This window comes from Lacerta agilis, chromosome 17, assembly GCF_009819535.1.
Source record: "Lacerta agilis isolate rLacAgi1 chromosome 17, rLacAgi1.pri, whole genome shotgun sequence".
In the NCBI taxonomy this organism is placed as follows: domain Eukaryota; kingdom Metazoa; phylum Chordata; class Lepidosauria; order Squamata; family Lacertidae; genus Lacerta; species Lacerta agilis.
The window spans coordinates 12,916,260-12,942,423 of NC_046328.1; the positions used below are offsets into that span (position 1 = coordinate 12,916,260).

The 26,164-nt window shown below is 41.3% G+C and overlaps 1 protein-coding gene across 8 annotated transcripts in view; it reads left to right on the plus strand.

Annotated features, from left to right (window-relative positions):
• Window positions 1-26,164, plus strand: part of LOC117061943 (clathrin heavy chain 1-like) — a 54,644-nt gene that overhangs the window by 22,569 nt on the left and 5,911 nt on the right. For 4 of the 8 annotated variants that reach the window (XM_033174947.1, XM_033174948.1, XM_033174942.1 and 1 more), the window contains 25 exons: window positions 184-381; window positions 1,798-1,998; window positions 2,833-2,985; window positions 4,339-4,461; window positions 5,108-5,245; window positions 5,467-5,631; window positions 6,121-6,301; window positions 7,679-7,842; window positions 9,220-9,345; window positions 9,630-9,772; window positions 11,695-11,929; window positions 13,825-13,947; window positions 14,466-14,611; window positions 16,741-16,924; window positions 18,030-18,222; window positions 18,670-18,827; window positions 18,953-19,117; window positions 19,941-20,048; window positions 20,947-21,114; window positions 21,880-22,029; window positions 22,699-22,830; window positions 23,254-23,364; window positions 23,893-24,063; window positions 24,567-24,788; window positions 25,927-25,947. In XM_033174947.1, the coding sequence (XP_033030838.1) occupies window positions 184-381; window positions 1,798-1,998; window positions 2,833-2,985; window positions 4,339-4,461; window positions 5,108-5,245; window positions 5,467-5,631; window positions 6,121-6,301; window positions 7,679-7,842; window positions 9,220-9,345; window positions 9,630-9,772; window positions 11,695-11,929; window positions 13,825-13,947; window positions 14,466-14,611; window positions 16,741-16,924; window positions 18,030-18,222; window positions 18,670-18,827; window positions 18,953-19,117; window positions 19,941-20,048; window positions 20,947-21,114; window positions 21,880-22,029; window positions 22,699-22,830; window positions 23,254-23,364; window positions 23,893-24,063; window positions 24,567-24,788; window positions 25,927-25,947 (3,879 nt within the window). The remainder of the gene's footprint in view (window positions 1-183; window positions 382-1,797; window positions 1,999-2,832; window positions 2,986-4,338; window positions 4,462-5,107; window positions 5,246-5,466; window positions 5,632-6,120; window positions 6,302-7,678; window positions 7,843-9,219; window positions 9,346-9,629; window positions 9,773-11,694; window positions 11,930-13,824; window positions 13,948-14,465; window positions 14,612-16,740; window positions 16,925-18,029; window positions 18,223-18,669; window positions 18,828-18,952; window positions 19,118-19,940; window positions 20,049-20,946; window positions 21,115-21,879; window positions 22,030-22,698; window positions 22,831-23,253; window positions 23,365-23,892; window positions 24,064-24,566; window positions 24,789-25,926; window positions 25,948-26,164) is intronic. The other 4 variants (XM_033174943.1, XM_033174949.1, XM_033174944.1 and 1 more) reach the window with 1 other exon arrangement.

Genomic DNA, 26,164 nt, shown 5'->3' on the forward strand with positions numbered 1-26,164 from the left:
AGCCCTCCAGATGTTTTTGAACTACAACTCCCATGATCCCTAGCTAGCAGGACCAGTGGTCAGGGATGATTGGAATTGTAGTCTCAAAATATCTGGAGGGCCGAGGTTGAGGAAGCCTGCTGTAGAGTGTGCCTTGTCCTTTTTTAGACTTTACTGTACGCTCACTGACTCTTTCTCTTATAGGTACTCTCTGTTTGTGTGGAGGAAGATAACATTGTAAATTACGCCACCAATGTTCTCCAGAACCCTGATTTGGGTCTGCGCATGGCGATCAGGAGTAACTTAGCTGGGGCCGAAGAACTCTTTGCCAGGAAATTTAATACACTTTTTGCACAGGGAAATTATGCAGAAGCAGCTAAAGTGGCAGCATCTGCACCAAAGGTAAGCATCTTTTTTAAAATTATTTTTTGGCCAAGGGGTTTGGGGGTGCACTCCGAACAAATTTCGTAGCCTTTAACCTTTGTTTGAAGCAACAGGCAATCCCAAGTTGTACGAGAGCAATGGTTCTGTCTTCCTTGAGGGAGACATCGACGATTATATTATAAAGATAGGGCGGCATTAAAAACGTAAGTTGTATTCAGAGTAGACCCATTGAAATGAATGCACATGACGTAAGTAAGGTCCAGCAGTTTACCTTATACTTATTATCATTCATACACGGTAAAATCCACGGTGGGTGTTACTGACCAGAGCTATGAACTGGTTGCCCCACTGGATTCTTGCTTAGCATTGCAGCCCTAAATGGGGATCAGGTAATCATGGAGTCACTGTCAGGGGTGGGGGGAAGGCAGGATATAAATAAATACAATAATAATAATAAGTCCATCAATAACTTCAGGATACTTTATGGGAAGTGATTCATAAATGAAAGAAATAATGTTATGGAGCCCTCTTGTTCTGATGCAGGTTTTCTCCTGACTACCAATTGCTCATGTGATCGGAGTAGGAGGAGCAAGAGTTAGGAGAAGGCTATTGCCTCGATTCTTCACTTGTGGTAAATGTGATGACAGACCTAGATCTAGCAGGATTTTTACATTGGTCTTGGGCAGGGTAGATAAAGATCAATGATATTTTTTATTAACCCCCCCCCCAAATGTTTTTGATTTAAATCACATTTTTTAAAATTTAAATCAGATTTTTAAAATAAAATGCTTTTGGAGGAAAAATATTTCTGAAGATAGTTTTCTATTTAAGTTACGTTATAGTCCAAAGGCTATTCATCAGGAAATAAAGGTTTGTTTTAAGTTTTTCATGTGTGCTAAAACTCAGTCTAAGTTTTTTTTAATTAAAAAAATTGTTTAACCGCATCAGTAACAAACATGGATACCTGTGCAGGTATTGCTTTAGTTAAATGAATTGTTTAAATTGTTATTAAGGAAATTATTATTTTCCCCCTTCCAATAATGTACAGCAGAAAAGGTCTCCAAATATAAACATTTAACTTATTAAACCTCACAGTAATTTCATAATTATCTGTCGTATGTATTTCTAATATTATAACCAAATCAGTAATTTTTGATATAACGGTAAAAAACTACTTTGAAAATGTATCATTCCAAAAATGAAACCTACATCTGTTTGTAAATATTAAGATTATACCAGCAAGAATGAGTCTTTCTGTAAAAAAAATTAAATGATTTAAATCAAATCTTACTGACTAGTGATTTAAATTGATTTGGTTTAAATCAAATCTACCCTGGTCTTGGGAATTCTCAGCTGGCAAGCTGAGCAAGCACTCGTTGCCTTGGATTTTCCCTTAAGGGAGACTTTTTAATAGAATCATGTTTCAATGTTCAGGGAATCTTGCGCACAAGTGATACCATCCGAAAGTTCCAGAGTGTACCAGCTCAGCCTGGGCAGGCCTCTCCCTTGCTCCAGTACTTCGGTATCCTCCTCGATCAAGGCCAGCTCAATAAATTTGAGTCTCTGGAACTCTGCCGTCCTGTTCTTCAGCAAGGCCGCAAGCAGCTTTTAGAAAAATGGCTAAAAGAAGACAAGGTAAAGCAGGGGACCTCTTCAAAAATCTACTACGCTGTGGTCTGCTTGAAACAGTCGTGGTTCTGTTGCCTATGCTGAAATTAACTAGCATTCCTATTTAGGCACGCTTAGCCAAGTAGTAAAAAGCCTTGTTAGTGACAACAGTGCATTTTGTTGATTACCCACCTACATCCAACTGAGAGGTCTGCAGGCTTTTTGCTCTAACTACAGGCAAAATATCATTGATGGGAAATCTCCCTGTTGTGTAGACACTTACCCTAGAGCAGTGAAAATGGATTAGGCATGCCCTGTTGGTCACCAAATACACCATTTTTTAGTACTGGGAAAATAAACATAGTCCCAAGAAATCCACCAATGGACCATACATGAGCTAGGTACGTTCTGTAGATTGCAAAAATTTGATACTTGCCAATTTATTTTATGATATCCATTTAAATTGAAAATGAGCAAAACTATCAGCACTGACTCACTCATCTGACCCTTCCCAGTATTATTTTAGTTCGCTCTGTTGTGTTGCTGTAAACAAAGACATCACTAAAATACTAATTTGAAATACGAGTTTTGGGCTGCATTTCTATAATTCCCACAGAGTTTTCTCCCTAAACAGTGAGGTAAATCACTGAGATCCAGACAGGCATAACCTATATCTTCAGACAGTAGCAACTACATTTGCTTGCCATAAGCAGGGGTGGGTGGCAGCATTTGCTGAGCTGGGTGTGGTGTTAATAACTTTGAAATGCTGGTTCTATTGCAGTCTTACGTCTGATGCCAGCAAACAAATTGCAGCTTAACACTTGGATCTGTGTTGATTCTGAAATGTTGTTTCTGTTTCAGCTGGAATGCTCTGAGGAGCTAGGAGACTTAGTAAAGGCTGCTGACCCAACCCTTGCCCTCAGCGTTTATCTCCGTGCGAATGTACCAAACAAAGTAATTCAGTGTTTTGCAGAAACTGGTCAATTCCAGAAAATAGTTCTTTATGCCAAAAAGGTAACTATCTCCCCCCCCCCCGAAAAGTATGTGATTGTGTAATGCTTACCTTTGCAAGCCAGAAGCTTTCTGAACGCACAGTTAAATTTTATCTTTACCGAGATAAGAAAAAGCCTCGGAACATTCCGGGATATCTGAAGTGTGATATGCAACGGCCTCACTTGGTAAAGTTTCAATTGCTTAAGTCATGTGGTCTTTGGAGCATTCAGTAGACTATTCTGTGGACAAAAATCAGCTTCAGTACCTCAGGGTGTTTCCTGCAGGTGAATGAAACTTGCACCCTAAATTCTATAGGCTTTTGGATGTCTTTCAATTTAAAGGACTGAACTAGGATGGGCTGCGCACATTAACATGGTTGTCTTGCTAATCTCTGGCAAGTTCACTTATTTAAAATGTTAAGAAACTCCACCTTTCTGTTTCAGAACTCCCAGGGTGGGTTTCAGTTAATATTAAAATAATACAATCTGTAGGATTTAAAAGTGATCAAAAGACTTGGAAGCCCAGTGTTGTAAAAGCATAAAAGTGTGGTGTAGTGGTTAAGAGCGGTGGACTCGTAATCTGGTGAACCGGGTTCGCGTCTCCGCTCCTCCACATGCAGCTGCTGGGTGACCTTGGGCTAGTCACACTTCTCTTTGAAGTCTCTCAGTCTCACTCACCTCACAGAGTGTTTGTTGTGGGGGAGGAAGGGAAAGGAGATTGTTAGCCGCTTTGAGACTCCTTAGGGTAGTGATAAAGTGGGATATCAAATCCAAACTCCTCCTCCTCCTCCTCCTCTTCTTCTTCTTCTTCTTCTTCTGTATTGGGTGAGCCTCCCTGGGGAGTGCATTCCACAGATGAGTTTTCACAAATGAAGGTATTTTTCCCTGGCTGTAATGTGCCTGATACCCTTGAATTTGGGGTACCTGAAAGGCGATACTAATACTTTGGACAAATAAAAGTGGGTGATTCCAGATCCCAAAGGGTATAGAGGATAAAAGCTAGGTATTGAATGGAATTTGGAATTTGGAAAGAGCTTAGCAGCTACTGAAGTCATTGTGAAGTTGAACCGACAAAAACAGTCCCTTTGGACTGGTCCCCTCCCAACAAATGAGAAGCTGTATCTTATATCAGTTGTACATCAGTTGTACAGCAACCCCACTGTAACAGTCGAATCTGTACGTTGAATAATGGGCCGATCAATTTCTTGCCCTAATGTCATATGAAGCAAGTAAATACCTGACTTGAGATGTTAGGTTGGGTTTAGCTATGTGTAATTTGCTGAGGCCTACTTGCTTTTGGAATATATTAGCAAAATGCAGAAATATCTTGAGTTAAAGCAAAACTTACTTAACACCTTGAAATTTGACCTTTTAGGTTGGTTATACTCCAGATTGGATTTTCTTACTGAGGAGTGTGATGAGGGTCAGCCCAGATCAGGGTCTTCAGTTTGCTCAGATGTTGGTACAGGATGAAGAGCCACTAGCCAACATCAATCAGGTAAGCACTAGCTCGGTCTGTTGCAATTCTAGAAGATAAAAGCTGGAATAAAATGGCCCTCGAGTCCTAATACAGCTAAATGAATACCCATCTTGTTTAAATGTCTACAGTTTTTGTCATGGTCTTGGCAATTCTGGAAAACTAATCAGTTTACCTGATTGCAAAAGTTGTTAGCTATAGGTTTCAAAGCAGTGTAAGGAATTATCAAAAGTGTAAGGAATTATACCTTAGTAGCTATAGGCAGTGACAACTCAAATTTACATGTAAGAGATTCTGTTTCGACCAACTCCTTTTTGGCAAGAACTACAGCCATAAAGAACTGGGTAAAACTGATACTGAAAACTACAGTTTTTCAGAAGAGAAGCAAGATTAAACATACTTGATATGTGATGGGCACCTGGACATGAAATGGAACAAATAATGTTTTTGGGGGAAACATTGAATTCAGCTATATTCTTATGTTGGGGTTTGGAAACATTGGGAGATTAAAGTCTGTATTTGGTGAATTAAAGATTTGTTTATTTTTTAGACCTACAACTAACTGGTACAATATATTTGCATGCATAAAATAAAATAAGTTTTGTAGCACACTTAGGCAATGGTTTACGAGTCTGATGGCCCCATCTGTTTGATTCCTATGCTGTAGATTGTTGATGTATTCATGGAGAACAGTTTGATTCAGCAGTGTACCTCCTTTTTGTTGGATGCCTTGAAAAATAACCGTCCTGCCGAAGGCCACCTCCAGACTCGTCTGCTTGAGATGAACCTCATTCATGCTCCACAGGTAAACTCTCCTGGGTTGGATGGGTTTTGTGGTAGTGTTTTTTGAAGGCTCCCTTTCTAAATCCTTCTTGAGGGAAGCAGTTGTTATTTTGCCAAGCACAGCTCTGTATAACATTCTACCCATATGCTTCATGTAGTAGATCACCTACAAGTGTTTTAAGAGCACTAAATCCACTATTCCCTCTTTTTTATAAATTGACTTGCACTGTTGCTAATCCCTAGGTTGCAGATGCTATCCTGGGAAACCAGATGTTCACACATTATGACCGTGCCCACATTGCCCAACTTTGTGAAAAGGCAGGCTTGTTACAGAGAGCATTGGAACACTACACTGATCTTTACGACATCAAGCGAGCTGTTGTTCATACCCATCTTTTGAACCCGGAGGTAAGATAATGTGCAGCCAAACATAAATGCACACTTAACCAGTTAGGGTTCATGCTCCCTTCTGCACTGTTCTCCTTTGTGTTCTTTGGTTAGTTGGTTGCTTCCCTTCTTACAGACCGTTCAGACCACCCCCTTTTGCTTCCAGTGATCTTCTGCTTCTAGACAAGCCAGTGTGGTATAATGCTTAGTGTGCTGGCTCAGGACTGGGGAGACCCAGGTTCAAATCCTTAGTTGGCTATAAAGCTTGCTGATGACTTGGGGCTGCACACTAATGTACTCTGCAGGGTGGTTGTGAGGATAAAACGAAGGGAGCAAAAGAAGGCTTCTCCCCTTGGCTCTCCTGAAACAACCAAAACATGATAATGGACCTCAGTGCTTTAATACACCTTTGTGCTTCCCTTAGATTGGTAGATAATTGAAACTCACGATACGGTAGCCATTCATGTCATGGTGTGAACCTGCTGATTTATTTGCTGCTTCTTTCCTTAGTGGCTTGTGAACTTCTTTGGCTCTTTATCAGTTGAAGATTCTGTTGAGTGCCTACGTGCTATGCTGTCCGCCAACATCCGCCAAAACCTACAGCTCTGTGTGCAAGTGGCGTCTAAATACCACGAGCAGCTGGGCACGCAGTCTCTTGTGGAGCTGTTTGAATCCTTTAAAAGTTACGAAGGTAAGCCTCGGAAGCAGAGAATAGTGCTCGCTTCCCTTAAACGTGTTTTGCCGAAGACTGCAGAATGTTCAGCTAATGGAGGCGGGAGGCTGTTTTTATACAAGCACTGAAAAATAAACAGAATGCAGGAATGCATTTTTTACATGTTTCTGGCCCCTGTGAGAGGGTAGCAATATTGTCAAAGCTAAAACCATGACTGTGGTTGAAGGCAGGGCAAGAAGTAGAATACATCGTGCGTAATAGGCACGCATGTAAGTAAATTTGTATAGTTTAGAGGTTGTAAAAGTAATATTTTTCTTTCCCAGCGGATTTTCACTGCAACTATTACAGTGCAGCCTAAAGTCATGTCTACATTGGTAGTTCTAATATTAAAAGGGATGGGGCTCTAGTAAGCAGTTTGCAAGCAGCAAGGAACTTACAAGTCCTGTCTTAAAAGGTAGTTTCTAATTCTTAAAATATTTGCCTGAAATAATGGCTAGCGTATCTTTTGAACAACTTAGATTCCCAAACATGCCTACTGAATATTTAGCTAATAGGTTTTCTAATAGGTCAGTAAAGTAACATTTTAATGTATTTAGAGCAGGCCAAATTGAATATGTTGTGCACTGTATCTTATACTGTATTTTATATAATTCACCAAGGGCTAAGTTCATTCTTTCCTTTCAGACTTTCCTAGAAGGCCAAACAGATAGTTTTAAGATAAGATGCCTGCTGGCTGATGAGTTCATCAGCTATAGGGTAGCTTAATTTGCATTGCTGCAAAAAAGATAAAAGAGGCATTTTAAAATCATAATAGTGTGGAATGTTAAGGGTAGTCTTGAACTAAATAAATATTTTAAATCCTGTATTTACAGGGTTTAGTCCTGTCTTATTGGACTGATTATCTCCCTATATTTTGGACATTTATTTTATGTTTATATTGTAATGGTCATTGGCTGCAAACAGTTATTCCTGACTTGACTAGTGTAATTAATTGATTTTTCTCAGGATTTGTAAGAAATGGAAACTTAACCAATCATGGAAGGAGTACTATTAAAGATGCTAGAATGAGGGGAGGAAATAAAGAAAAACAATACTTATTTCTGGAAGTTGCTAAAAGAATTTAATCAAATGAATTGTTTATACCTCTGAGTTAGGAATGCAATGCTGAAAACGCTTCCTAATTTTATAGCATGGATTAAGGCCATTTTCATTACTGGCTATTGGATCATAATTTGTTGGGCGACTGGTCCTTTGTCTTCAAACGCTGTGGGTTTTTTTGAACCATGCCTTGTTGAAGCTGTTTATATTTGATGCTTGTAGAGGTGCCTTTCTTTTCTCTCTTCCCCTCCACCCCAATGTGGACACCCCCCAACCACTTAAAACCTGTCTCTCTAGGGTTGTTTTATTTCCTGGGCTCTATTGTGAACTTCAGTCAAGACCCAGATGTCCACTTTAAGTATATCCAGGCAGCTTGCAAGACTGGCCAAATCAAAGAGGTAGAAAGAATCTGCCGAGAAAGCAATTGTTATAATCCAGAACGGGTGAAGAACTTTCTGAAGGTAAAACACCCACAGTACCAAACTGAGTGGTGGTATTTTAAATGTCTGTTTAGACTTTTTCCTGTGTCGCCCTTATTATTCAATATGTTTGTTTTATTTTAAATTGTGTTAACTTTCTATGTTTGTTTGCCGCCCTGGTCTCCTTTGGGGGGAAGGGTGGGATGATAATATTAATAATAATGGTGATGGTGATGATTCAGTCCTTAATTCTGTTTTTACTGCCCTCTTGGGTTTGCTACTTTAATACCACATCGGTGATCTCTCATAATATAAGCTGAGATCACCTGATTAAATTGAATATTGGGGAGAATTCATTTCAGACAAACAAAGAAAAGTACTACTTCACACAGAGCATAGTTACCCTTTGGAATTCCCTTCCACAAGATGGCTTTGAAAGGGGATTGGGCAAGTTTGTTGAGGATACGGCTACTAAACCCTGATGACTACCGTATTTACTCGAATCTAATGCTCACCTTTTTTTTTTGCCAAATTACATTGAGAAAATTAAGGTGTGCATTGGATTCGCATTTGCATTCTCCAGCAAGTACTTTTTCTTGTTTCAATGTTCTTAAAATTGAGGTGCGCATGAGATTCCATGGTGCATTAGACTCGAGTAAATACAGTATATCTTGCCTCCAGTACTGAATACAGTGTGCTGAGAGAACGCTAGCAGGAGAGGGCTACCGACCTTCTTGGTTGTGAGTTCCTCACAGGCAGGTTGTTTGTTGCTGTGGGAAAACCAGATGTTGGACAAGAGGGAAATTTTGTCTGAAGTGCTCTTGTGGAAAGCTCCCCACTCTCCTTTCATGAGTTGAGGAGCAAATATGACCAGAGAGCAGAGAGACCTCTGATATAGGAAGACTGCTCTAGAATGTAGTGTGGGATGTTAGTAGAGACAAGGCTTTAAACCTGTGATAGAACAGAGAAAAGGGGACATGCATCCCAGAGTTCAGATGGGCAGAGTTCGGAGACAGAATGAAGAGAGCGCTTAGGGGTGCAGATAAAAAAAGAGAGCCTATGCACAATGGGTGTTGCTTACTGAACTCTGATAAAAATGTCCTTCTGCACTGAAGAGGGCTACACCTTTCCATTCCATTGACGATAAATGCACATAGCGGCCCTTGGTAATCTATTGCAGAGGAACCGTGTAATTTCCGGAAGGAGAAGCGCAGCCATGTTGTTTGCCTGTGTCACATAAGTAGTCCTTGTTCCACAGTATTGAGCTGGGTTCTTTTGTAATTAACCAGGTTTCCATTCAAGTTTTTCTTTCTTGGACTTTTGTTCTTGCTTGTACATTATTGTTGCTCTCTTTCTCATAATGCATATTGTTGCTCTCTTTCTCATAATTGCTGCATTTGCTCCTCTCCGTTTGTACAGGAAGCTAAGCTCACAGACCAGCTTCCCCTCATAATCGTCTGTGACAGATTTGACTTCGTCCATGACCTGGTTCTCTATCTGTACCGTAACAACTTGCAGAAATACATTGAGATCTACGTTCAAAAGGTAATGTATCTACACATGCGGTAATTTGATTCATAACTTTTAAGAACATGCTTTTGATTTCAGTGACAGCAAATCCTTACTCACCTTAGGCATTCAGCAGAAAATGTGATGGGGAAGTAATCAGAGGATACTCAATATGAAATGTTAAGCATAGCTACAAATGGCCTTTTATTTAATGATGTTTTTGAATTGGTTGAAATCTGCAGTTTACCAATGTGTCTGTATAACAATAGTTTGGACATTTTTTGGCGAGACCTGAAACTAAAGATAATGCCTTTTTCTAGGTAAACCCAAGTCGTATTCCAGCCGTGGTTGGAGGGCTTCTAGATGTGGATTGTTCTGAAGATGTTATCAAGAACTTGATCATGGTGGTGAGAGGCCAGTTCTCAACAGATGAACTGGTAGCTGAAGTGGAAAAAAGAAATAGGTAAGACAAGCAGACAAACTCATTTTAGTTCCAGTTCAGAATTCCTTTATTCCTAAAACTCCTTAGATTCCAACTGCAAAGCTATGTGCTTGTAAAAAAACCACTTATCAAAATGCTTCAAAAACCACTTTAGGTCAGTATGCTTATTAGACCAACCAAAATACTGCAGAATAGGGTAGAAGCTTCCTAGGTCTTCATCAGTTTACATCAGTAGCTGTCAAAGTCTCTTCTTTGGGCCACACGTTCAGAATAAAAATTTGCTGCCGCCATACCAGTTTTTAAATTGATAAGAAATACATTGGAAAACAAAAAGAAACCACTCCTGGCAGCACTTGATTTGTAACACAGAATGCAACTACTTTATGATATGATCATGGGACATCTGGAAAATATAAAACCATGCAGCTACATAAGAACACGAATCATTCCCAAAATACAAACAAGCTTCTTTTCCTATGAACCTTAAGTATGTGTACAAACTCAATGAGAGGTGCTTTTTCTGGGAAATTTCATTATATTAGGTTTAATTTTAATTTTTTTAAATGATTTTCAGTTTAATACATTTCAATAATTTTACAATCATTTTAACATTTCAAAACTCGAATTCCTTCCCCCTCTTTCTATGGTTTCTTAAATTTATTTTTTATATTTTCTGCATATTCCAAATTAACTTACTCATATATCTACTTCAAATATATATATTCTTACATAACTTCAGGTTATTACAATAGTCCTGCTAATGTTCTTATCTGTTTACAGTTTATTTGTAAATATTCAATAAACAATTTCCATTCTTTTATAAAAAGTTTGTTGTCTTGATTTCTCATTTTTCCAGTAAGTTTTGCCATTTCTGTATATTCCATAAGTTTTTGTATCCATTCTTCTTTCACTGGGAGTACTACTTTCAGTTTTTGGGCAAATAACATTTTTGCCACTGTAGTCGCATACATGAATAAATTTCTTTACAGTTTGGGTAGTTCTGTCCCTATAATTGGTTTTTTACAAACATTATTTTAAACATATTTTTCAAATCATTACATATCATTTCCCAGTAAGCTTTAACCTTACTACAATATTAGGTTTAATTTGAGACAAACAAACTCTCATCTCCTCATCAACAGAAAAAAACCTTTCCCTTTTCAGTTCTTGATACTGACCCCTGAGTGATAGGTCGCAGATGACTCTGGGGTTGCGGCACTCCTCTTGACACTACACTATATTATAATATACTGAAATGTTAAAAATTTTCTTTGCTTGCCCTTGAACCACACTTGCCATTCTCTTCTGCCAAACCAATGCACCACACCCTGCTCAATGGTAAACAGCAGTGAGGGTGGAAGAAAAATGGCTGGTGGTGAAGCCATTGGGTCCCAGTCCCAAGATGGAATAGGGGAAGAAATAGTAGACATTCAAGTGAGGCTTTTCAGGTGCTATGCAAGTATTGGGTTTTGCCAAGGCTCGCTGGGAAAAATAACATTTAACAATGACTGATTTTGCCATCTCCGGAAATGGAAGATGTGGCTGTTTGTCTCCATCCTTAGGCAAGGGTTCCTTGGTAGATGGAGAACAGGCATTAAAGAAAGTAGGCAGTCCTTTATATTAGCAAAGGTGGAAATTTTAATTTTAGGTGATGCGCAAGGCAAAAACTCAGTAGAAGCCAAACTTGAGCAGCTTTACTTAGGAGTTGGAAGAAATGTTCCCTCATAGAATAAAGTTCCACCATTAGCTGGTATAAAATCCTCTTCCTCTCACTGCAGAATGCTTACATTTTGTATTATTTGGCTAGCTCCTTAGCAGGGGTCCTCCACCCTCTTTATGATAAGTGCTGAAGGGGGTGGGGAGAGAGAGAGATGGAAGCTGATTCTGTTGGGGAAAAGTTGGAGGATAGCGTAGAAAATTAATTAGTTGCATTCTTATTTAAGGCTTAAGTTGCTGCTGCCTTGGCTGGAGTCTCGAATTCATGAAGGCTGCGAAGAACCAGCAACACACAATGCGCTGGCTAAAATCTATATTGACAGCAACAACAACCCAGAACGCTTTCTGCGGGAGAACCCCTTTTACGACAGCCGTGTTGTAGGCAAATACTGTGAAAAGAGGGACCCACACTTGGCGTGTGTTGCTTATGAGAGGGGGCAGTGTGACCTTGAACTCATAAAGGTACTTTAGTGTTGTCTTGCTGTAACTTACCTATCTGTATTGTGCTCCTCCAATTGTGTCATGTATCATGTAAGTGGATTTGATTGTATCATGCATTTGGAATAGCAATTGTAATGAAGAGTGGTTAAGAAATCTGTCAAATCTAATTCTTATTTTCTCATAGTTAAGAACGTTCAAAGGGGTTGTGGTTGACATCTTCTGGTGCACAAGCCATGATTGTGTATGCAAAGCAGCTTCTCTTAGCTGGTGGCTTTCAAACTGTATATTTTGGGTGACCTCATTATTCCTCAATGAAAAGATCAGGAATAGTAGATGAGCCACCTGTTAGTTCAGATATCTTCCCTTCCCCAGTCAGTTTTAAAACAAATTTCCTGGAAGACTTGTTTGCTCACTGCTGCTAGCCTTTCCATATGGCAGGTGTGCAGAACATTTTGTTCTCCAGGTGTTGCTAAAATACAACACCCATCAGCCACAGCAAGCACAGCAAATGACATGGGGTGATAGGAGTTGTAGTTCAGGAATATCTGGAGGTCCAAAGGACAACTTCCCTATGGCAGCAAGGAAACATTGGGTGCATTCTAAGGAATGCACTCAGTTTGAATGGTGAGATGCTAATATAAGCCTTGTTAGCTTTCTCCAACCCAGTGCTCTGCAGGCCCAACCAATGTAGCTGTATTGGGGCTGATGGGAGTTGTACTCCAAACATCTGGAGGGCACCAGGTTGGGAAACTGCCTTATATGAACAGTATGCTTGTCCTTGAGTGGTACCCACCATCTTCCGCAGTGGACAGTTGCTCCCTTGCAGATATGCAGAGGTTCCTTGGCAGGTAGTTCAGTGTAGCATTAGAGAATCCTTTCTCCGAATTTATAAACCACTGTGGTGAATGCAAATGGTGGTGCATAAAAGGTACAGACAACTTCCTCACTACAAGACTGGGTTACAAATACACATTGTGTTTCTCTGATGAACTGACCCTTTAACACAGAGTTTTCCAGACTTTTCATGTTGGCAACACACTTTTTACACACGCATCATTTCGCGACACAGCAATTCAGTTTTACTAGCAAACTGGAGGTTAAAAACTAACCCCTTTCCAGCCCCGGGAGGAGCGTTCACATGACACACCTACACACTGCAGCCGGTACACTAATGTTGCAACATACAGTTTGGAAAGCTCTGCAGGTTTAACATATATTAGCAAGCGTGCACAGATTTACAAAGGTATGTGCACTTCAAGCATCGAGCTGGTCTCGATACTAGTTGTGTTACAGTGAGAGGGGTAAAGACTGACATCTACTGGAGCTCATACCATGGACACATTATAAGGCACTCTCCCTATTACCCAAATAAATATAGTTCAAAATAAGCTTTTAGTGATAAAATGGAATATGATGAGCCATTTGAGATAAAGTTATGGCTCATAGCTGATTAGCTAATGGGACACTGTCTCAAAATAAAATCTAACTTTTGTACTGACTACTAAACTGACATTCTGTGGATGCTTTTACAGTAACATTTGTTGGCATTCAACTTAACGCAGCTTCTTCAAGATGGTTTATTCAGTTGAACAAGATGGAGTGTGTTACTGAAAGGACACTCAACATTTGCACTTCATCCCGCTGCTTCCTTGTTCTGTCCTGCAATCAGATCTCTTGAGCCTCTGGATCTGTGCTTGGTGAATCTCTTCCCAGTAAAGGCTGTGTGTCCATGAGTTTTCTGAAAAGGACAGCTTCTAAAAGCAAGGTGCCACAGAATTGGAAGCGTTGCAGATTAAATGGAATTACAGCCTAATTACGGCTTCTAGTGAATCTGGAAATAGCTGCCTGTAAATAGCTGCTTTTAGTCCAAATATATACTCAATGCATTTATTGTCCTTTTCCTTTGTTTCTTTCAGGTCTGCAATGAGAACTCCTTGTTCAAGAGCGAAGCTCGCTATCTGGTGCGCAGGAAAGATCCAGAACTGTGGGTAAACGTTCTGGAGGAAAACAATCCATTCAGGAGGCCGCTCATTGATCAGGTATAGCAAGTAGACTGAATTTGTACAAAATAGGTAGAATCTAGTGGTTGGTGACTGTTCTTCAGCATTGTGCTCTGAAAAGGGTAGCAGTTGCCAAAGATCTTAACGTCGTCCCTCATTTCCCATAGTTCTCCTCTAAATGAGATCAGCCTTTCCCCTCTGATGCTCTTTGCCTGCCTGCCCGCCTGTTTGCTCTATAAGAGTATCATTTGTTTTCCCCTTGTTTCTCTGCCTATGATTTTTTTCTCTCCAAAGACCCTTCCGTGCCGAACTCTTTATTTTCTGGTGGGGAAGGCTGCTCATGATTCTGTGTTAGATATACATGCCAAGCAAGCCGAATAGTTTGATGCTTATACTTCTTCCAGACCCATCTATTTCCTTCATAAACTGAACTTTGTTCCTTGAAAGTTAAATGCACTCCTGCTCTCCTTTCCTAACTGGCTTCCTAAAACTAGGCTACTAGTATACTCTCTTCATGGCACTAGCAGACATTTGTTTTGTTTTTTTAAAACATTCAGGTTGTCCAAACCGCATTATCAGAAACGCAGGATCCAGAGGAGGTTTCTGTGACTGTCAAAGCTTTCATGACAGCTGACTTGCCCAATGAGCTCATTGAGCTACTGGAAAAGATTGTTTTGGATAACTCTGTCTTCAGTGAGCACAGGTAGGAAAGGGAAGGCCCTCCCTCCCCACTACACTAAATATGCATGGAAATGAATGTTATGTGCTAGGCTTCGTAGTGTAAGGTTTGCTCTAAAATGGATATACTATATATAGCAGAAGTGGTAGACCAGCCACTGCAAGCCTAATTGTCCGCCCCCCGCAGCAGTTTCAGATGGGACCCTTCCCAATATTTAGCTGTGGCAGCACAATCCTTTTCTTTCTTTCTTTCTCTGGGCCAGTGCCCCATCCTCCTTGCCCTTTGCTTCAAGCTGTTTCATGGTTGGCATGATCATTTGGAACTGCAAGGGAAGTCAGCTGTGTTGGGGGCTGTTATTTCAGGGGCCCTGAAATGGGAGACCCCAAAGACTTTTTCCATTGGGGTCAGGAAGAATACCTGGAAAAACACCCTGGGGGTGCCTGCAAACCCCTGAAATTCTGAGCGTCCTCTGGTATACGCAGCTCTGGAAAAGGCATTTCCCCTCTTCTCCAGTGCGCTCAGCGACATATACCAGCTGGTATATGCACACTAATCTTCTGGCAAAACACAGCAGGAAGAGTGAGACATCATAGATCTAATCTACTACAGTCATACCTCGGGTTACGGCCGCTTCAGGTTGCGTGTTTTTGGGTTGCGCACTGCACCGAACCTGGAAGTAATGGAACGGGTTACTTCTGGGTTTTGGCGCTTGTGTATGCGCAGAAACGCTAAATTGTGCTTTGCGTAGAAGCGCCGAATCCTGACCTGTGCGTGCTCAGACGCGGCGCTGTGGGTTGCAAACGTGCCTCCCACACGGATCACGTTTGCAACCCGAGCGTCCACTGTATTTATTTACACAATTATGTACAGACAAAGGCATAATGGCGTCTGTTCTCTCCAGCTCTGAGAGAGCAAACAAAAAGAAATAAAAGCGAAAGTACAGTGTAAAAGTACCCGCAGCGGAAGAGATAAGACTTCTTCCTTTCCCAGAGTTTTCCCAGACAGGCATGTGATTTACAACAATCTCATCTGCAGCATCGGAGGAGTGAAACTGCTAACAGTCTCCTTGTGGATAGGGGCAACAGTGGTGCATAGTTCGTTGCAGAGATGTTTGGACTGTGAATATAATAGCAATAAATAATGTTTGTTTGTTTGTTTGCTTGTTTGCTTGTTTATTATTAGCTGCTCATCTGACTGGTTAGCCCCAGCCACACTGGGTGGCTTTCAGCAGATTAAAACATCAGACAGCGTAAAACATCTTATCCTTAACATCCATCCCTATTCAGGGCTGCCTTCAGATGTCGTCTAACAGTCTGATGGTTGTGTATTTCCTTGACATCTGGTGGGAGGGCGTTCCACAGGGCGGGCGCCACTACAGTGAAGGCCCTCTGCCTGGTTCCCTGTAACCTCCCTTCTCGCAGTGAGGGAACCGCCAGAAGGCCCTTGGAGCTGGATCTCAGTGTCTGGGCAGAACGATGGGGGTGGAGACACTCCTTCAGGTATACAGGGCATCCTGAAACAAGCATCTTGTTTCAGTTGCTCAGCAAATTTTTACTGAGTATCAATTGTTTTGTGAATCAGCATGTGAAACTGAGTACATGGCAGCTTTTCAAAACATGAGTTTGCTATGAATTTTAAATTTAGGAGAGTCTATCCTCTGTAGGCTTGGGAAGGTAGCACAGATGAATCAAGAGTGCTCCTTACAATAAATACAATAAATAAACGAATTACTTATTAAAGAGACAAAGAGCCAATAAAATATTAATGGATTTGTTAAATTAAATATTAATGAATTCTTACTGAGCTTTTGGCCCTCTGCCACACTTGCTTTCACACTTGGCCTCCCTGTACAAGGAGAAATGTACCAATGTGACTCTTGTGCTGAAAATGGCTAGCCACCCCAGTTATATAGTGTGACAGGACACAACGCTGCTCATTTTTGTATTACATTGTGAAGTTGCATTGACTTCAGCTGCTAGAAGCTAGTTTTGGTTTCAAGTGAATTAATGCTCACTTTTAAAACTGGTTACTGTTGCCCACACGTAGTTGTCTTTTATTCCTGCATAAAATCCTAAAATACTCTTACACAAAAACTGCAGGGAAGCCTGCTAGTTGAATCTATTTCTTGACTATTTCATTCTTTGCCCTTAAAGGAATCTTCAGAATCTCCTAATACTGACGGCCATTAAAGCAGACCGAACACGCGTGATGGAGTATATAAACCGCCTAGACAACTATGATGCCCCAGATATTGCAAATATTGCCATTAGCAATGAGCTGTATGAAGAAGCTTTTGCCATCTTTCGGAAATTTGATGTGAATACTTCTGCAATTCAGGTGAGGCTTGGTACAGATCGACAGCTAGTGTGTCTTGCAGATACCTCCCTTGACCTAGAAAATTAAATATTGTAATGCTTATGCATGAAACGTCAGCAAAATGTAGCACACTTGAATGTTTATATCAGGCATAGGCAAACTAGGCCCTCCAGATGTTTTGGGACTACAACTCCCATCATCCATAGCTAACAGGACCAGTGGTCAGGGATGATGGGAATTGTAGTCCCAAAACAGCTGGAGGGCCAAGTTTGCCTATGCCTGGTTTCTATACTTGAAGAGCAAGAAGGGAGTCTAACTTCAAGGATGAGTGTCAGTGGCTGTTTCCTTGGGTGTATTGGGTAGATTTATATAAACCTGTTCAGTGATGTCTGAGGCTTTGCCAGAAACTGTCTTCACCTACGTGAGCCGCTGAACTCTTTTTTTCTTCCTCAAGATGGCAAGCTTTCTATTTGCTCAGTAAATCCACTAGATATGTACAAATATATGCATTCCTATATGGATGAATGGGGAGCAGTTCTGCCCATATAATGCAACAGTCTATGGAACACTGCTTTATACAGTAGTACTTCTGGATACAAATTTAATTTGTTCCGGGGGTCCGTTCTTAGCCTGAAACATTCGCATCCAGAGGCGCCTGTTCTGCGCATGCGCACGACAGTAGCCCACTTCTGCGCGGCCAGCGGAAACCTTTCTGTTAATTCCAAGTTTGCCACGTGCGTAGCCCAAAGCATTCATATCCAGAGGTGTTTGTAACTAGAGGTACCACTGTATCTCAAATCTGAACCCACGCTATATGAACACTGCTTCGTGTATAAATTGTCAAATTCAGTGATTTGTTGTGTGTTTTTAAAGGATTATGTTACTTTATGCTTTTTTTGTGTTTACACAAGCCACAGGGTGATTTTCATCAGTGTAAAGGACAATGTATAAACCATCTAAATAAACAAAAGATTCTAGTGATGTTCTAAGGTTGTTTGGACTTTGTACCTTTTTCTAGACTTGAATCATTCTTTTTCCTTTTTCTTTCTCCCTCCCCCCCCCAAAAAAAAACAACTGTGGTGCCCACTGGACATTTATTGAGACTTTAATTTTGGTAACCTCCTAGGTGTTGATAGAACACATTGGCAACTTGGATCGTGCTTATGAATTTGCCGAGAGATGTAATGAACCAGCAGTTTGGAGCCAGCTGGCCAGAGCACAGCTCCAAAAGGACTTGGTGAAGGAAGCCATAGATTCTTACATAAAGGCTGACGATCCTTCTGCCTACATGGAAGTTGTCCAGGCAGCCAACAGAAATGGTAAGCTCAAATGGTTCTTTTCACTTAGCAGGATGTGGTAATTTTCATCCTTGCTCGATTAGCGGGAATCCTTTGGGAAGACCATCATTTGACAAGGCTGGGTTATATAAAACATCCTCATGCTATGTTGAAAAACATCTGAGCCAGATCTCTTCAGTATGTACCTCTAATTCTGAAAGGGTTTCATGGTAATAAATGGAAATATGTTAAATTTGTTTAAAAACACTGCTAAAAGGTACTTCAGATAAATGAATTACTAAAATATCCATCCTGTTTAGGATCAGTCTTTCAGTACAGTATACATAAAGTATCTTCGTACTGCTGACAGGTGGAGCATATTGTTGCTTCTTTGCAAGTATAGGGAACAAAATAAATAAATAAATAAAATAAAAATCAAGGGAATTAATTTATCTTTATCCTCTTCTTTTCCCTCGCCTGCTTGTTAAGATAACTGGGAGGATCTGGTTAAATTTTTACAAATGGCTAGGAAAAAGGCAAGGGAATCTTACGTCGAGACTGAACTTATATTTGCCTTGGCAAAAACTAATAGGCTCTCGGAGCTAGAAGAGTTTGTCAGCGGCCCAAACAATGCTCACATACAGCAGGTACGTTTTCTACTTAAATGCTAGCACTTCCAGCTAAGCTAACTTCCGACATGGATTTTGAAATACACCAGCTCCAGCTCTTGTGCCCCAGCATTCCTTCACTGTCACAAACTCTTCATCTTTAGGTTGGCGATCGCTGCTATGAGGAGGGCATGTACGATGCGGCCAAACTTCTCTACAACAATGTGTCTAACTTCGCTCGCCTGGCATCCACTCTGGTTCATCTTGGGGAGTACCAGGCAGCTGTTGATAGTGGCCGCAAAGCCAACAGCACCAGGACATGGAAGGAGGTAACTCGTTTTGTGCTGCGAGGGAAGGTATTAAGACTAGCAGTTAAAGATCTCGCCACAAACTAATGGCTGCTGTTTAAAAACAAACAAAAAACAACCACCCTAGTGCAAAAGGCAATACCTTTTTAAGAGAATCAATTGCATCTTCTGTTCTGAACCGCAGGACCAAAGGGGAGGGCTTGTGGTAGTGGTTGGGTGCAGGGTTACGAAAGAAGGATGCTAAGAACATCAGAATGGCCTGTTCTAGTGCTTTATTAAAGAAGGTATGGACTTACAGCAAAGCTGTCTGCCAGTTCTCCAAGCCTTTGCAGATGCAGGGCGGACACTGCAGCAAGGAGATGGCTTCTCCCTGCCCAAGCAAACGTGCATACATTCTTTATACACAAAGCAGCATACGCCGCTTTGTCTAGGACCTCCCCACACTTCACCTGCCCAGATGAGGGCATAGGTGGCAAATACCCAAGTTCCCCTTTCTGGGCTCAGAGCCCAGCACCCCCGAGCCCAAGGATAAGGATAACATCCAAGCGAGCCAATTAGCTTATATTAAAGCAAGTGAATAAACATATATGAGCTCATTGCTACAACCACGACCAATTAATTGTGGGGTTATCTTGACTACCAAGATGGTGTTAGCAAAGCTTCTGCAACAGTCCACATTAGGGTCAACACAACCTGCATACCTACTTTGTGGAAAATATTTCAGATAAGCGTCCATGTGGGGGACTGGCTCAAATCCTGATATAAGGTATTTGGATATAAGGTATTTGGGCAAGTTGACTTGTAATGCAGTTTGCTAACAGCATTTTTTGTTTCCCACTTGCAGGTGTGCTTTGCGTGTGTGGATGGAAAGGAGTTCCGGCTTGCGCAGATTTGTGGCTTACACATAGTAATCCATGCTGATGAGCTTGAAGAGCTGATCAGCTATTATCAGGTGGGATTCCTTTTAACTGTTTTAAAAGTGTAAAATGCCCTTGGCTGCTTGTTTGCAGCAGTGCTATTATAGTATTTAAAACCCGATGCCCCACCTTTCCTCCAACGAGCTTAAGACAGCTAACGCAAGCTAAAAGATGCATAGTATTTGTGGCTTAATTTAATGTTAATTGATACCCAATATGTACAGGGCTAAAGCCAGGTGTACATCTTTAGAAAACTGTAGCTGGAGGAATTAATGCTATGCCACGAGTTTTCTTTGCTTCAGTAGAATATTCTGCACATTCATAAGGAGGCTAGAGAACCACTTCAAATGGCTGTGCAGATGCACCAACGTGTGTCGTCAGTGTGTCATACTCAAAATGTTGGGCCTTCTAGTTCCCAACTGCTGCTTCATATTAAATGGCCCACATACCTTATCCTTCACTTAATGAACTACAATGATACCTCGGTTTTCGAACGTAATCCGTTCCGGAAGACAGTGCGGCATCCAAAACGTTTGAAAACCAAGGCGCAAAGGGTCTTGCAGAAGTGACCTGCAATTTCAATGGAGAAAATTGGCGGGGGGGGGGGGGGCGGGGGACGCAGTGGAAGCCATTCTACTTCCGAGGTGCATTCAAAAATGGAAGCATTTCCTGCTGGGTTTTTGGCGTTCGAAAACCAAAACGTTTGGCTTCCAAGACACTCGAAAACCAAGGTGCTACTGTACTACTAACTTTGACTGTTGCCTAAAGGTGTTTAGAACATCCTATATCCAAGTTAAACAGTCCCTTCTGCAATCTTCTTAATACATTCCTTCTTCAAGCATTATCACTGGTTTTAAAATTGCAAGGCTTTTTTCGTTTTTCTTTACAAGTGAGGTATACACTTCTTAAACATGCTGTGGTCTTTAATCCTAGGATCGCGGATACTTTGAAGAGCTGATTGCCCTCTTAGAAGCTGCTCTGGGCCTCGAGCGTGCCCACATGGGGATGTTCACTGAACTTGCCATCTTGTACTCTAAATACAAACCACAGAAGATGAGAGAGCACCTGGAATTGTTTTGGTCCAGAGTCAACATTCCCAAGGTATTTGACAATATACCTGCAATTGAGTCAATCATATAACACAAATTATTTAAAAGTTGTTGTAAAAATGCCACTTACTCTGCTTTCCTAGCAACAAAAATACATGTCAATTTAAATAAAATAAGAACAGTAGTGGACACAGGGAAAAAAAAGTCAGGGCTAATATCCAAAGACATTCTAGAAGAAAGTTTTTACTGTGGAAAGCTGGGAGTGAGGGGGCCAGGTATGGCGGGCGAGAGGAGTGGGCAGTTCCTGGGGGAAATGGAGAAAAGATCCTGACCTGCTTAGTTGCCCACCTTCCGATTTCCACAAGCAGGACAATGCAAAATGTGGCACCCAGCGGCACTGGCGGAGGAAGAGAAGTGTGGGTGGAGTGCACTGCCCCCAGCAGTGCAATCCTGGTGGGGTGCCATTGTGGCTGCCTGCGCTGGGCGCCACACCCCTGCAGGCAGCGTGCTCCGCCCCCCAGGATGCGTGCCAGCCCCACCCCGCCTGCTCTCTGCCCCCCCCCCCGGTGCCAGAGCATGAAGCTCCGCCACTGCCCAGTGGTGAAATACTGGGCAAGTTCATGTGGATAGAAGTAGTTCTTCAGATATCCTGGCCTCCGGCTATTTAAGGCTTGTATTGTCAAAGATCACATACTTTAATCGGACCCCGAATTAAACAGAGCGAGTGGCCTGAACTCTTGTCTTTTCAGCAGGCTCTACTTAAAACATTGCTTTGTCTACTGCCTGATTTGTACCTTACCTTTCCTCTCACCACAAGGTGCTTCGGGCAGCAGAACAGGCCCATCTTTGGGGAGAGCTGGTTTTCCTCTATGACAAATACGAAGAATATGACAACGCAATAATTACAATGATGAACCACCCTACCGATGCATGGAAGGAAGGGCAGTTCAAGGACATAATTGCAAAGGTAAGCAGCTATAATGGTAACAATTCCTCAGTTTGACCTCCCAAAGCATGTTGAGTTTCACACCAGTTCAGGTATTCAGATCTGTTAGCGTGTCTTGAAAACCCAGCAGGTGGCCAAGGGACCTTAAGACATGGCCAAATCTTCCTGTGGCAGAAACACCATACATCATTCAGCTTCTTAATAATACATTCTGATTTTCTAAAGTTGCTTCTCTGAGAAACAGGAGCTTATGCGCCCTCATCCAGTCCATTATTGACACCAGACACTGTTTTAGCACCAAAACAGCTTCCTCAGATTTAGATGGAAAGAAGAGAGAGAGAGAGTTGGGTATCATCTGCATACTGGTGGCACCAAACCTCAAAGCTCCAGGCAAGCTCTCCCAGCAGTTTCATGTGGTTTTGAAAACTATTAACTCTTTTATCCAGCATCAGGCATGCATCACTTCTTAGGTACACTTAAGTTAGCAACTATTGATTCCATTTTCTAAGGATGGCAGCATGATAAAGCTTGCAGATTTATTTATTTATTTGCTCTAACTTTTTATACTGCTGTGCAGAGCTGTTAAAGACTCTTGAGCACCAAATAAGAGGGTCATAGTTAACTAAATGCTGTTCGTTAAATCACTCTCAGGGGCAGCCAATTACCTCACAGTTTGAATTTGTTCTCTAGGTGGCCAATGTGGAGCTATATTACAAAGCACTGCAGTTTTACTTGGATTATAAACCACTGCTGATCAATGATCTCCTCCTGGTATTATCTCCAAGGCTGGATCACACAAGGACGGTCAGCTTTTTCTCCAAGGTGAGTTAGAGGAGGCACAGATTTAAAATGAGCTAAATTACATACTTCTCTTGAAGACCTTTCCATTTCGAATTGTACATTCAAGGCAAAAGGGGTTTCATCTCTTATCATGCCAAGACCTAATAATAATAATAAATTAAAAATTAATTATTTTTTATACCCCACCCATCTGGCTGGGTTTCCTTAGACTAACTTTCCCCCCTGTTTCTAAATCCTCTTGTTGCACACATAAATTTGTATAAAATGACTTTTTAAAATTGTGGATATACCATTTGTTCCAATAAGGTTTTGTTTTGGGAGATGACTAGTTTCTAGGGGTTTAATGTGACTTAATTGGGTGGGCCCTAATACCTTAGAGATGTACTTTGTAGGAGGCCCTTCAGCAAGAACAGCTCTTTGCCTAAACAATTGCATTGCCCCTAGGTTAATCAGCTGCCTCTAGTGAAACCTTACTTGCGCTCGGTCCAGAATCATAATAATAAAGGAGTCAATGAAGCGCTGAACAATCTTCTGACGGAGGAGGAAGACTACCAGGTGAGTTTCTGGGAACAGTGATTTGGCATTTTTCTATAGAAGCATAATTATAGTATGCATGCAAAATGACCACATAATTCATTACTTTAAAATGCTTAACCTTTGGTTGATTAATTAATATTCAATGGCCTTTTAAATGTGTTTGTGGGAGGTGTGGTTATTATTAATTTTTGTTGTAACTATTTTGTGCTTTTACCCTGTATTTTTTAAACTCATGATCTGCCCTGAGATCTTCAGAATGAAGGGCGGTATATAAATTAAATAAATAAATTGACACACACACACACACACACACACACACACCCATTTGCCCAGAAGGCTCCTTGGCTGAAAAACGTTCCCCATCACTGCACTAAACAGATCGGAGGCCAGTGGTTTTAAGTACGTGCAGAGTATTTTCTGATGTAAATCTGTAGCCCGAAACTTGCAGCCACCTCCGTGATACAGCACTGTAGGCTTAGCATCGCTTGTAGCAATTTAATTTGCTCCTCCATGTGCCTGACTATAACTTTCTCCGCCTTCAAATAGGGCTTGCGAGCATCCATTGATGCCTACGACAACTTCGATAACATTACACTGGCTCAGCGTCTAGAGAAACATGAGTTGATTGAGTTCAGGCGCATTGCTGCTTACCTGTACAAAGGCAATAACAGATGGAAGCAGAGTGTGGAGCTCTGCAAGAAAGATCGCTTATATAAGGTCTGTTTTTGTTTAGCGTTGTTAGTTCATCCTTGTTTGTACTGGGAGCACGTGGGATGGAATTTTAAACAATTTTTTTATCGCAAAAGCCTGCAGAAGATGAAGCAGTCCTACATCTGTTTTTGCGCCTATGCATCGTGCTCTAGCATCATGCATGAGAAGTCTGATGTAGTTACTTCATGGCTCTAAATAAGTTTCATGTGGTGCCAGTGTGGTGTAGTGGTTAAGAGCGGTGGACTCGTAATCTGGGGAACCAGGTTCGTGTCTCCGCTCCTCCACATGCAGCTGCTGGGTGACCTTGGGCTAGTCACACTTCTCTGAAGTCTCTCAGCCCCACTCACCTCACAGAGTGTTTGTTGTGGGGGAGGAAGGGAAAGGAGAATGTTAGCCTCTTTGAGACTCCTTTGGGTAGTGATAAAGCGGGATATCAAATCCAAACTCTTCTTCTTCTTCTTCTTCTTCTTCTTCTTCTTCTTCTTCTTCTTGGTGTTGGTGTTCTGTAGGATGCTATGCAGTATGCCGCAGAATCCAAAGATGCTGAGCTGGCAGAGAAACTGCTTCAGTGGTTTCTGGAAGAAGACAAGAAAGAGTGTTTCGCAGCTTCTCTCTTCACATGTTACGACTTGTTGCATCCGGACGTGGTCCTTGAGCTGGCATGGAGGCACAACATTATGGACTTTGCGATGCCTTATTTTATCCAGGTGATGAGGGAGTACCTGACCAAAGTAAGTGTAGCTTCTCTAGAAAGGCTTGTTGCTTTGATCTCAAGTCCTGGGTGACATGCTTCAAATTTTGCCTTTAAAAAGACCTGGCAAAACGTTTCAGTTACCGAATTGCTTTAAATGCCATATTGCGAATGGTGGGGGTGGAGACTTGCAGGAATCCTGAGATCCAGCCTGAAAAAATGAAGGGAACTACAAAAAGGACTAGTTCTTGGCATACGTTTTCTGGAACTTGCCAACACCTAGTTAGTAGATTTACTCTTTTTTATTATTTTATTTTTAGTCTCCCACTACAGATGGCCAGACAAACTAGGCAAAACTTCTCCTGGGTGCTCCCATTGCTGCTAAACCTTAAGATTTTGGTTTTCTTTCATGAAGAAGTTGATCTCTATTCTTTTTCACTTTTAAACATTTGGACTACTTCACTCTTACTAGCTCACTTGGCTAAAACGCCTTCTTTTAGATGCTTTCCCCTACTTGGAATACTGTGTTTTGGAAACGAATGTGCTCACACGCTGCTCTCTGTGAGCTGCATGGATCTGCTGTTCCCTGTTTATTTTTTTGACTGCCTTAAAAAAAAGCCCCCAGGGTGGGATGCTGAAAGCTGCCTGGATCTTGGAGGTCTGTAACTGATAAGCATGTATTTCAGGGCAAAGGGACTACTTACATACTCAGCCTTTTTGTCAGCACCTGGATATTAAAATAATAATACTTTTCTGCCAGCAAAAATCTGGTTATCCCTTTGCCCTTCCCCACATCATCCCAGGTTTAACCATTGTAGTTACTGATAACTTTCATTAATTTAGTGTGCAAGCCTATTGATGTATGACAAGTACAGTGTAGGTTTTGGATTTGTGCAAGACAACCCTTTTTAATAGGTCATCTCTGAAACTGCATTGCTGATTAAGTATTGTAATGCTAAGTAAGCTTTCCATGTATATAAACTTGTCACTTTTGTGTTAAGTAAGATATTGGTTTCCCATAGGTTTAAATGCTGAGTATGCTTCTTTCCTGTGTGGGTCTCCTTTCCCATTTCTCCCTGCAGAATCCCCTGCCCATGTTTGTGTGATCTTTGCTTTTTCTTGAAATTGATTTTCTGGCTTAATTGATTTTAAGTGTTCCCCTCTGAATTTTCTTGCAGGTTGATGGTCTGTTTAATAAGGTGACCGTTGCTCTGGTTTTACATTGGCTTTTTAAATTTGTGTCCCTAAAACATATCTTAAGCCTATTTGGGAGTCTTAACTGTAGCTTTTGCTGAAAAGCAGAATAATCTAGCTTTGGTCTAACTAATACCATAGTAAATATCTCTTCCACAGTAGCTTGGGGAAAATCCAACCAGACCTAGCTTACTGTGTGCCCGCTAGCTGCAAAGTAGGTCA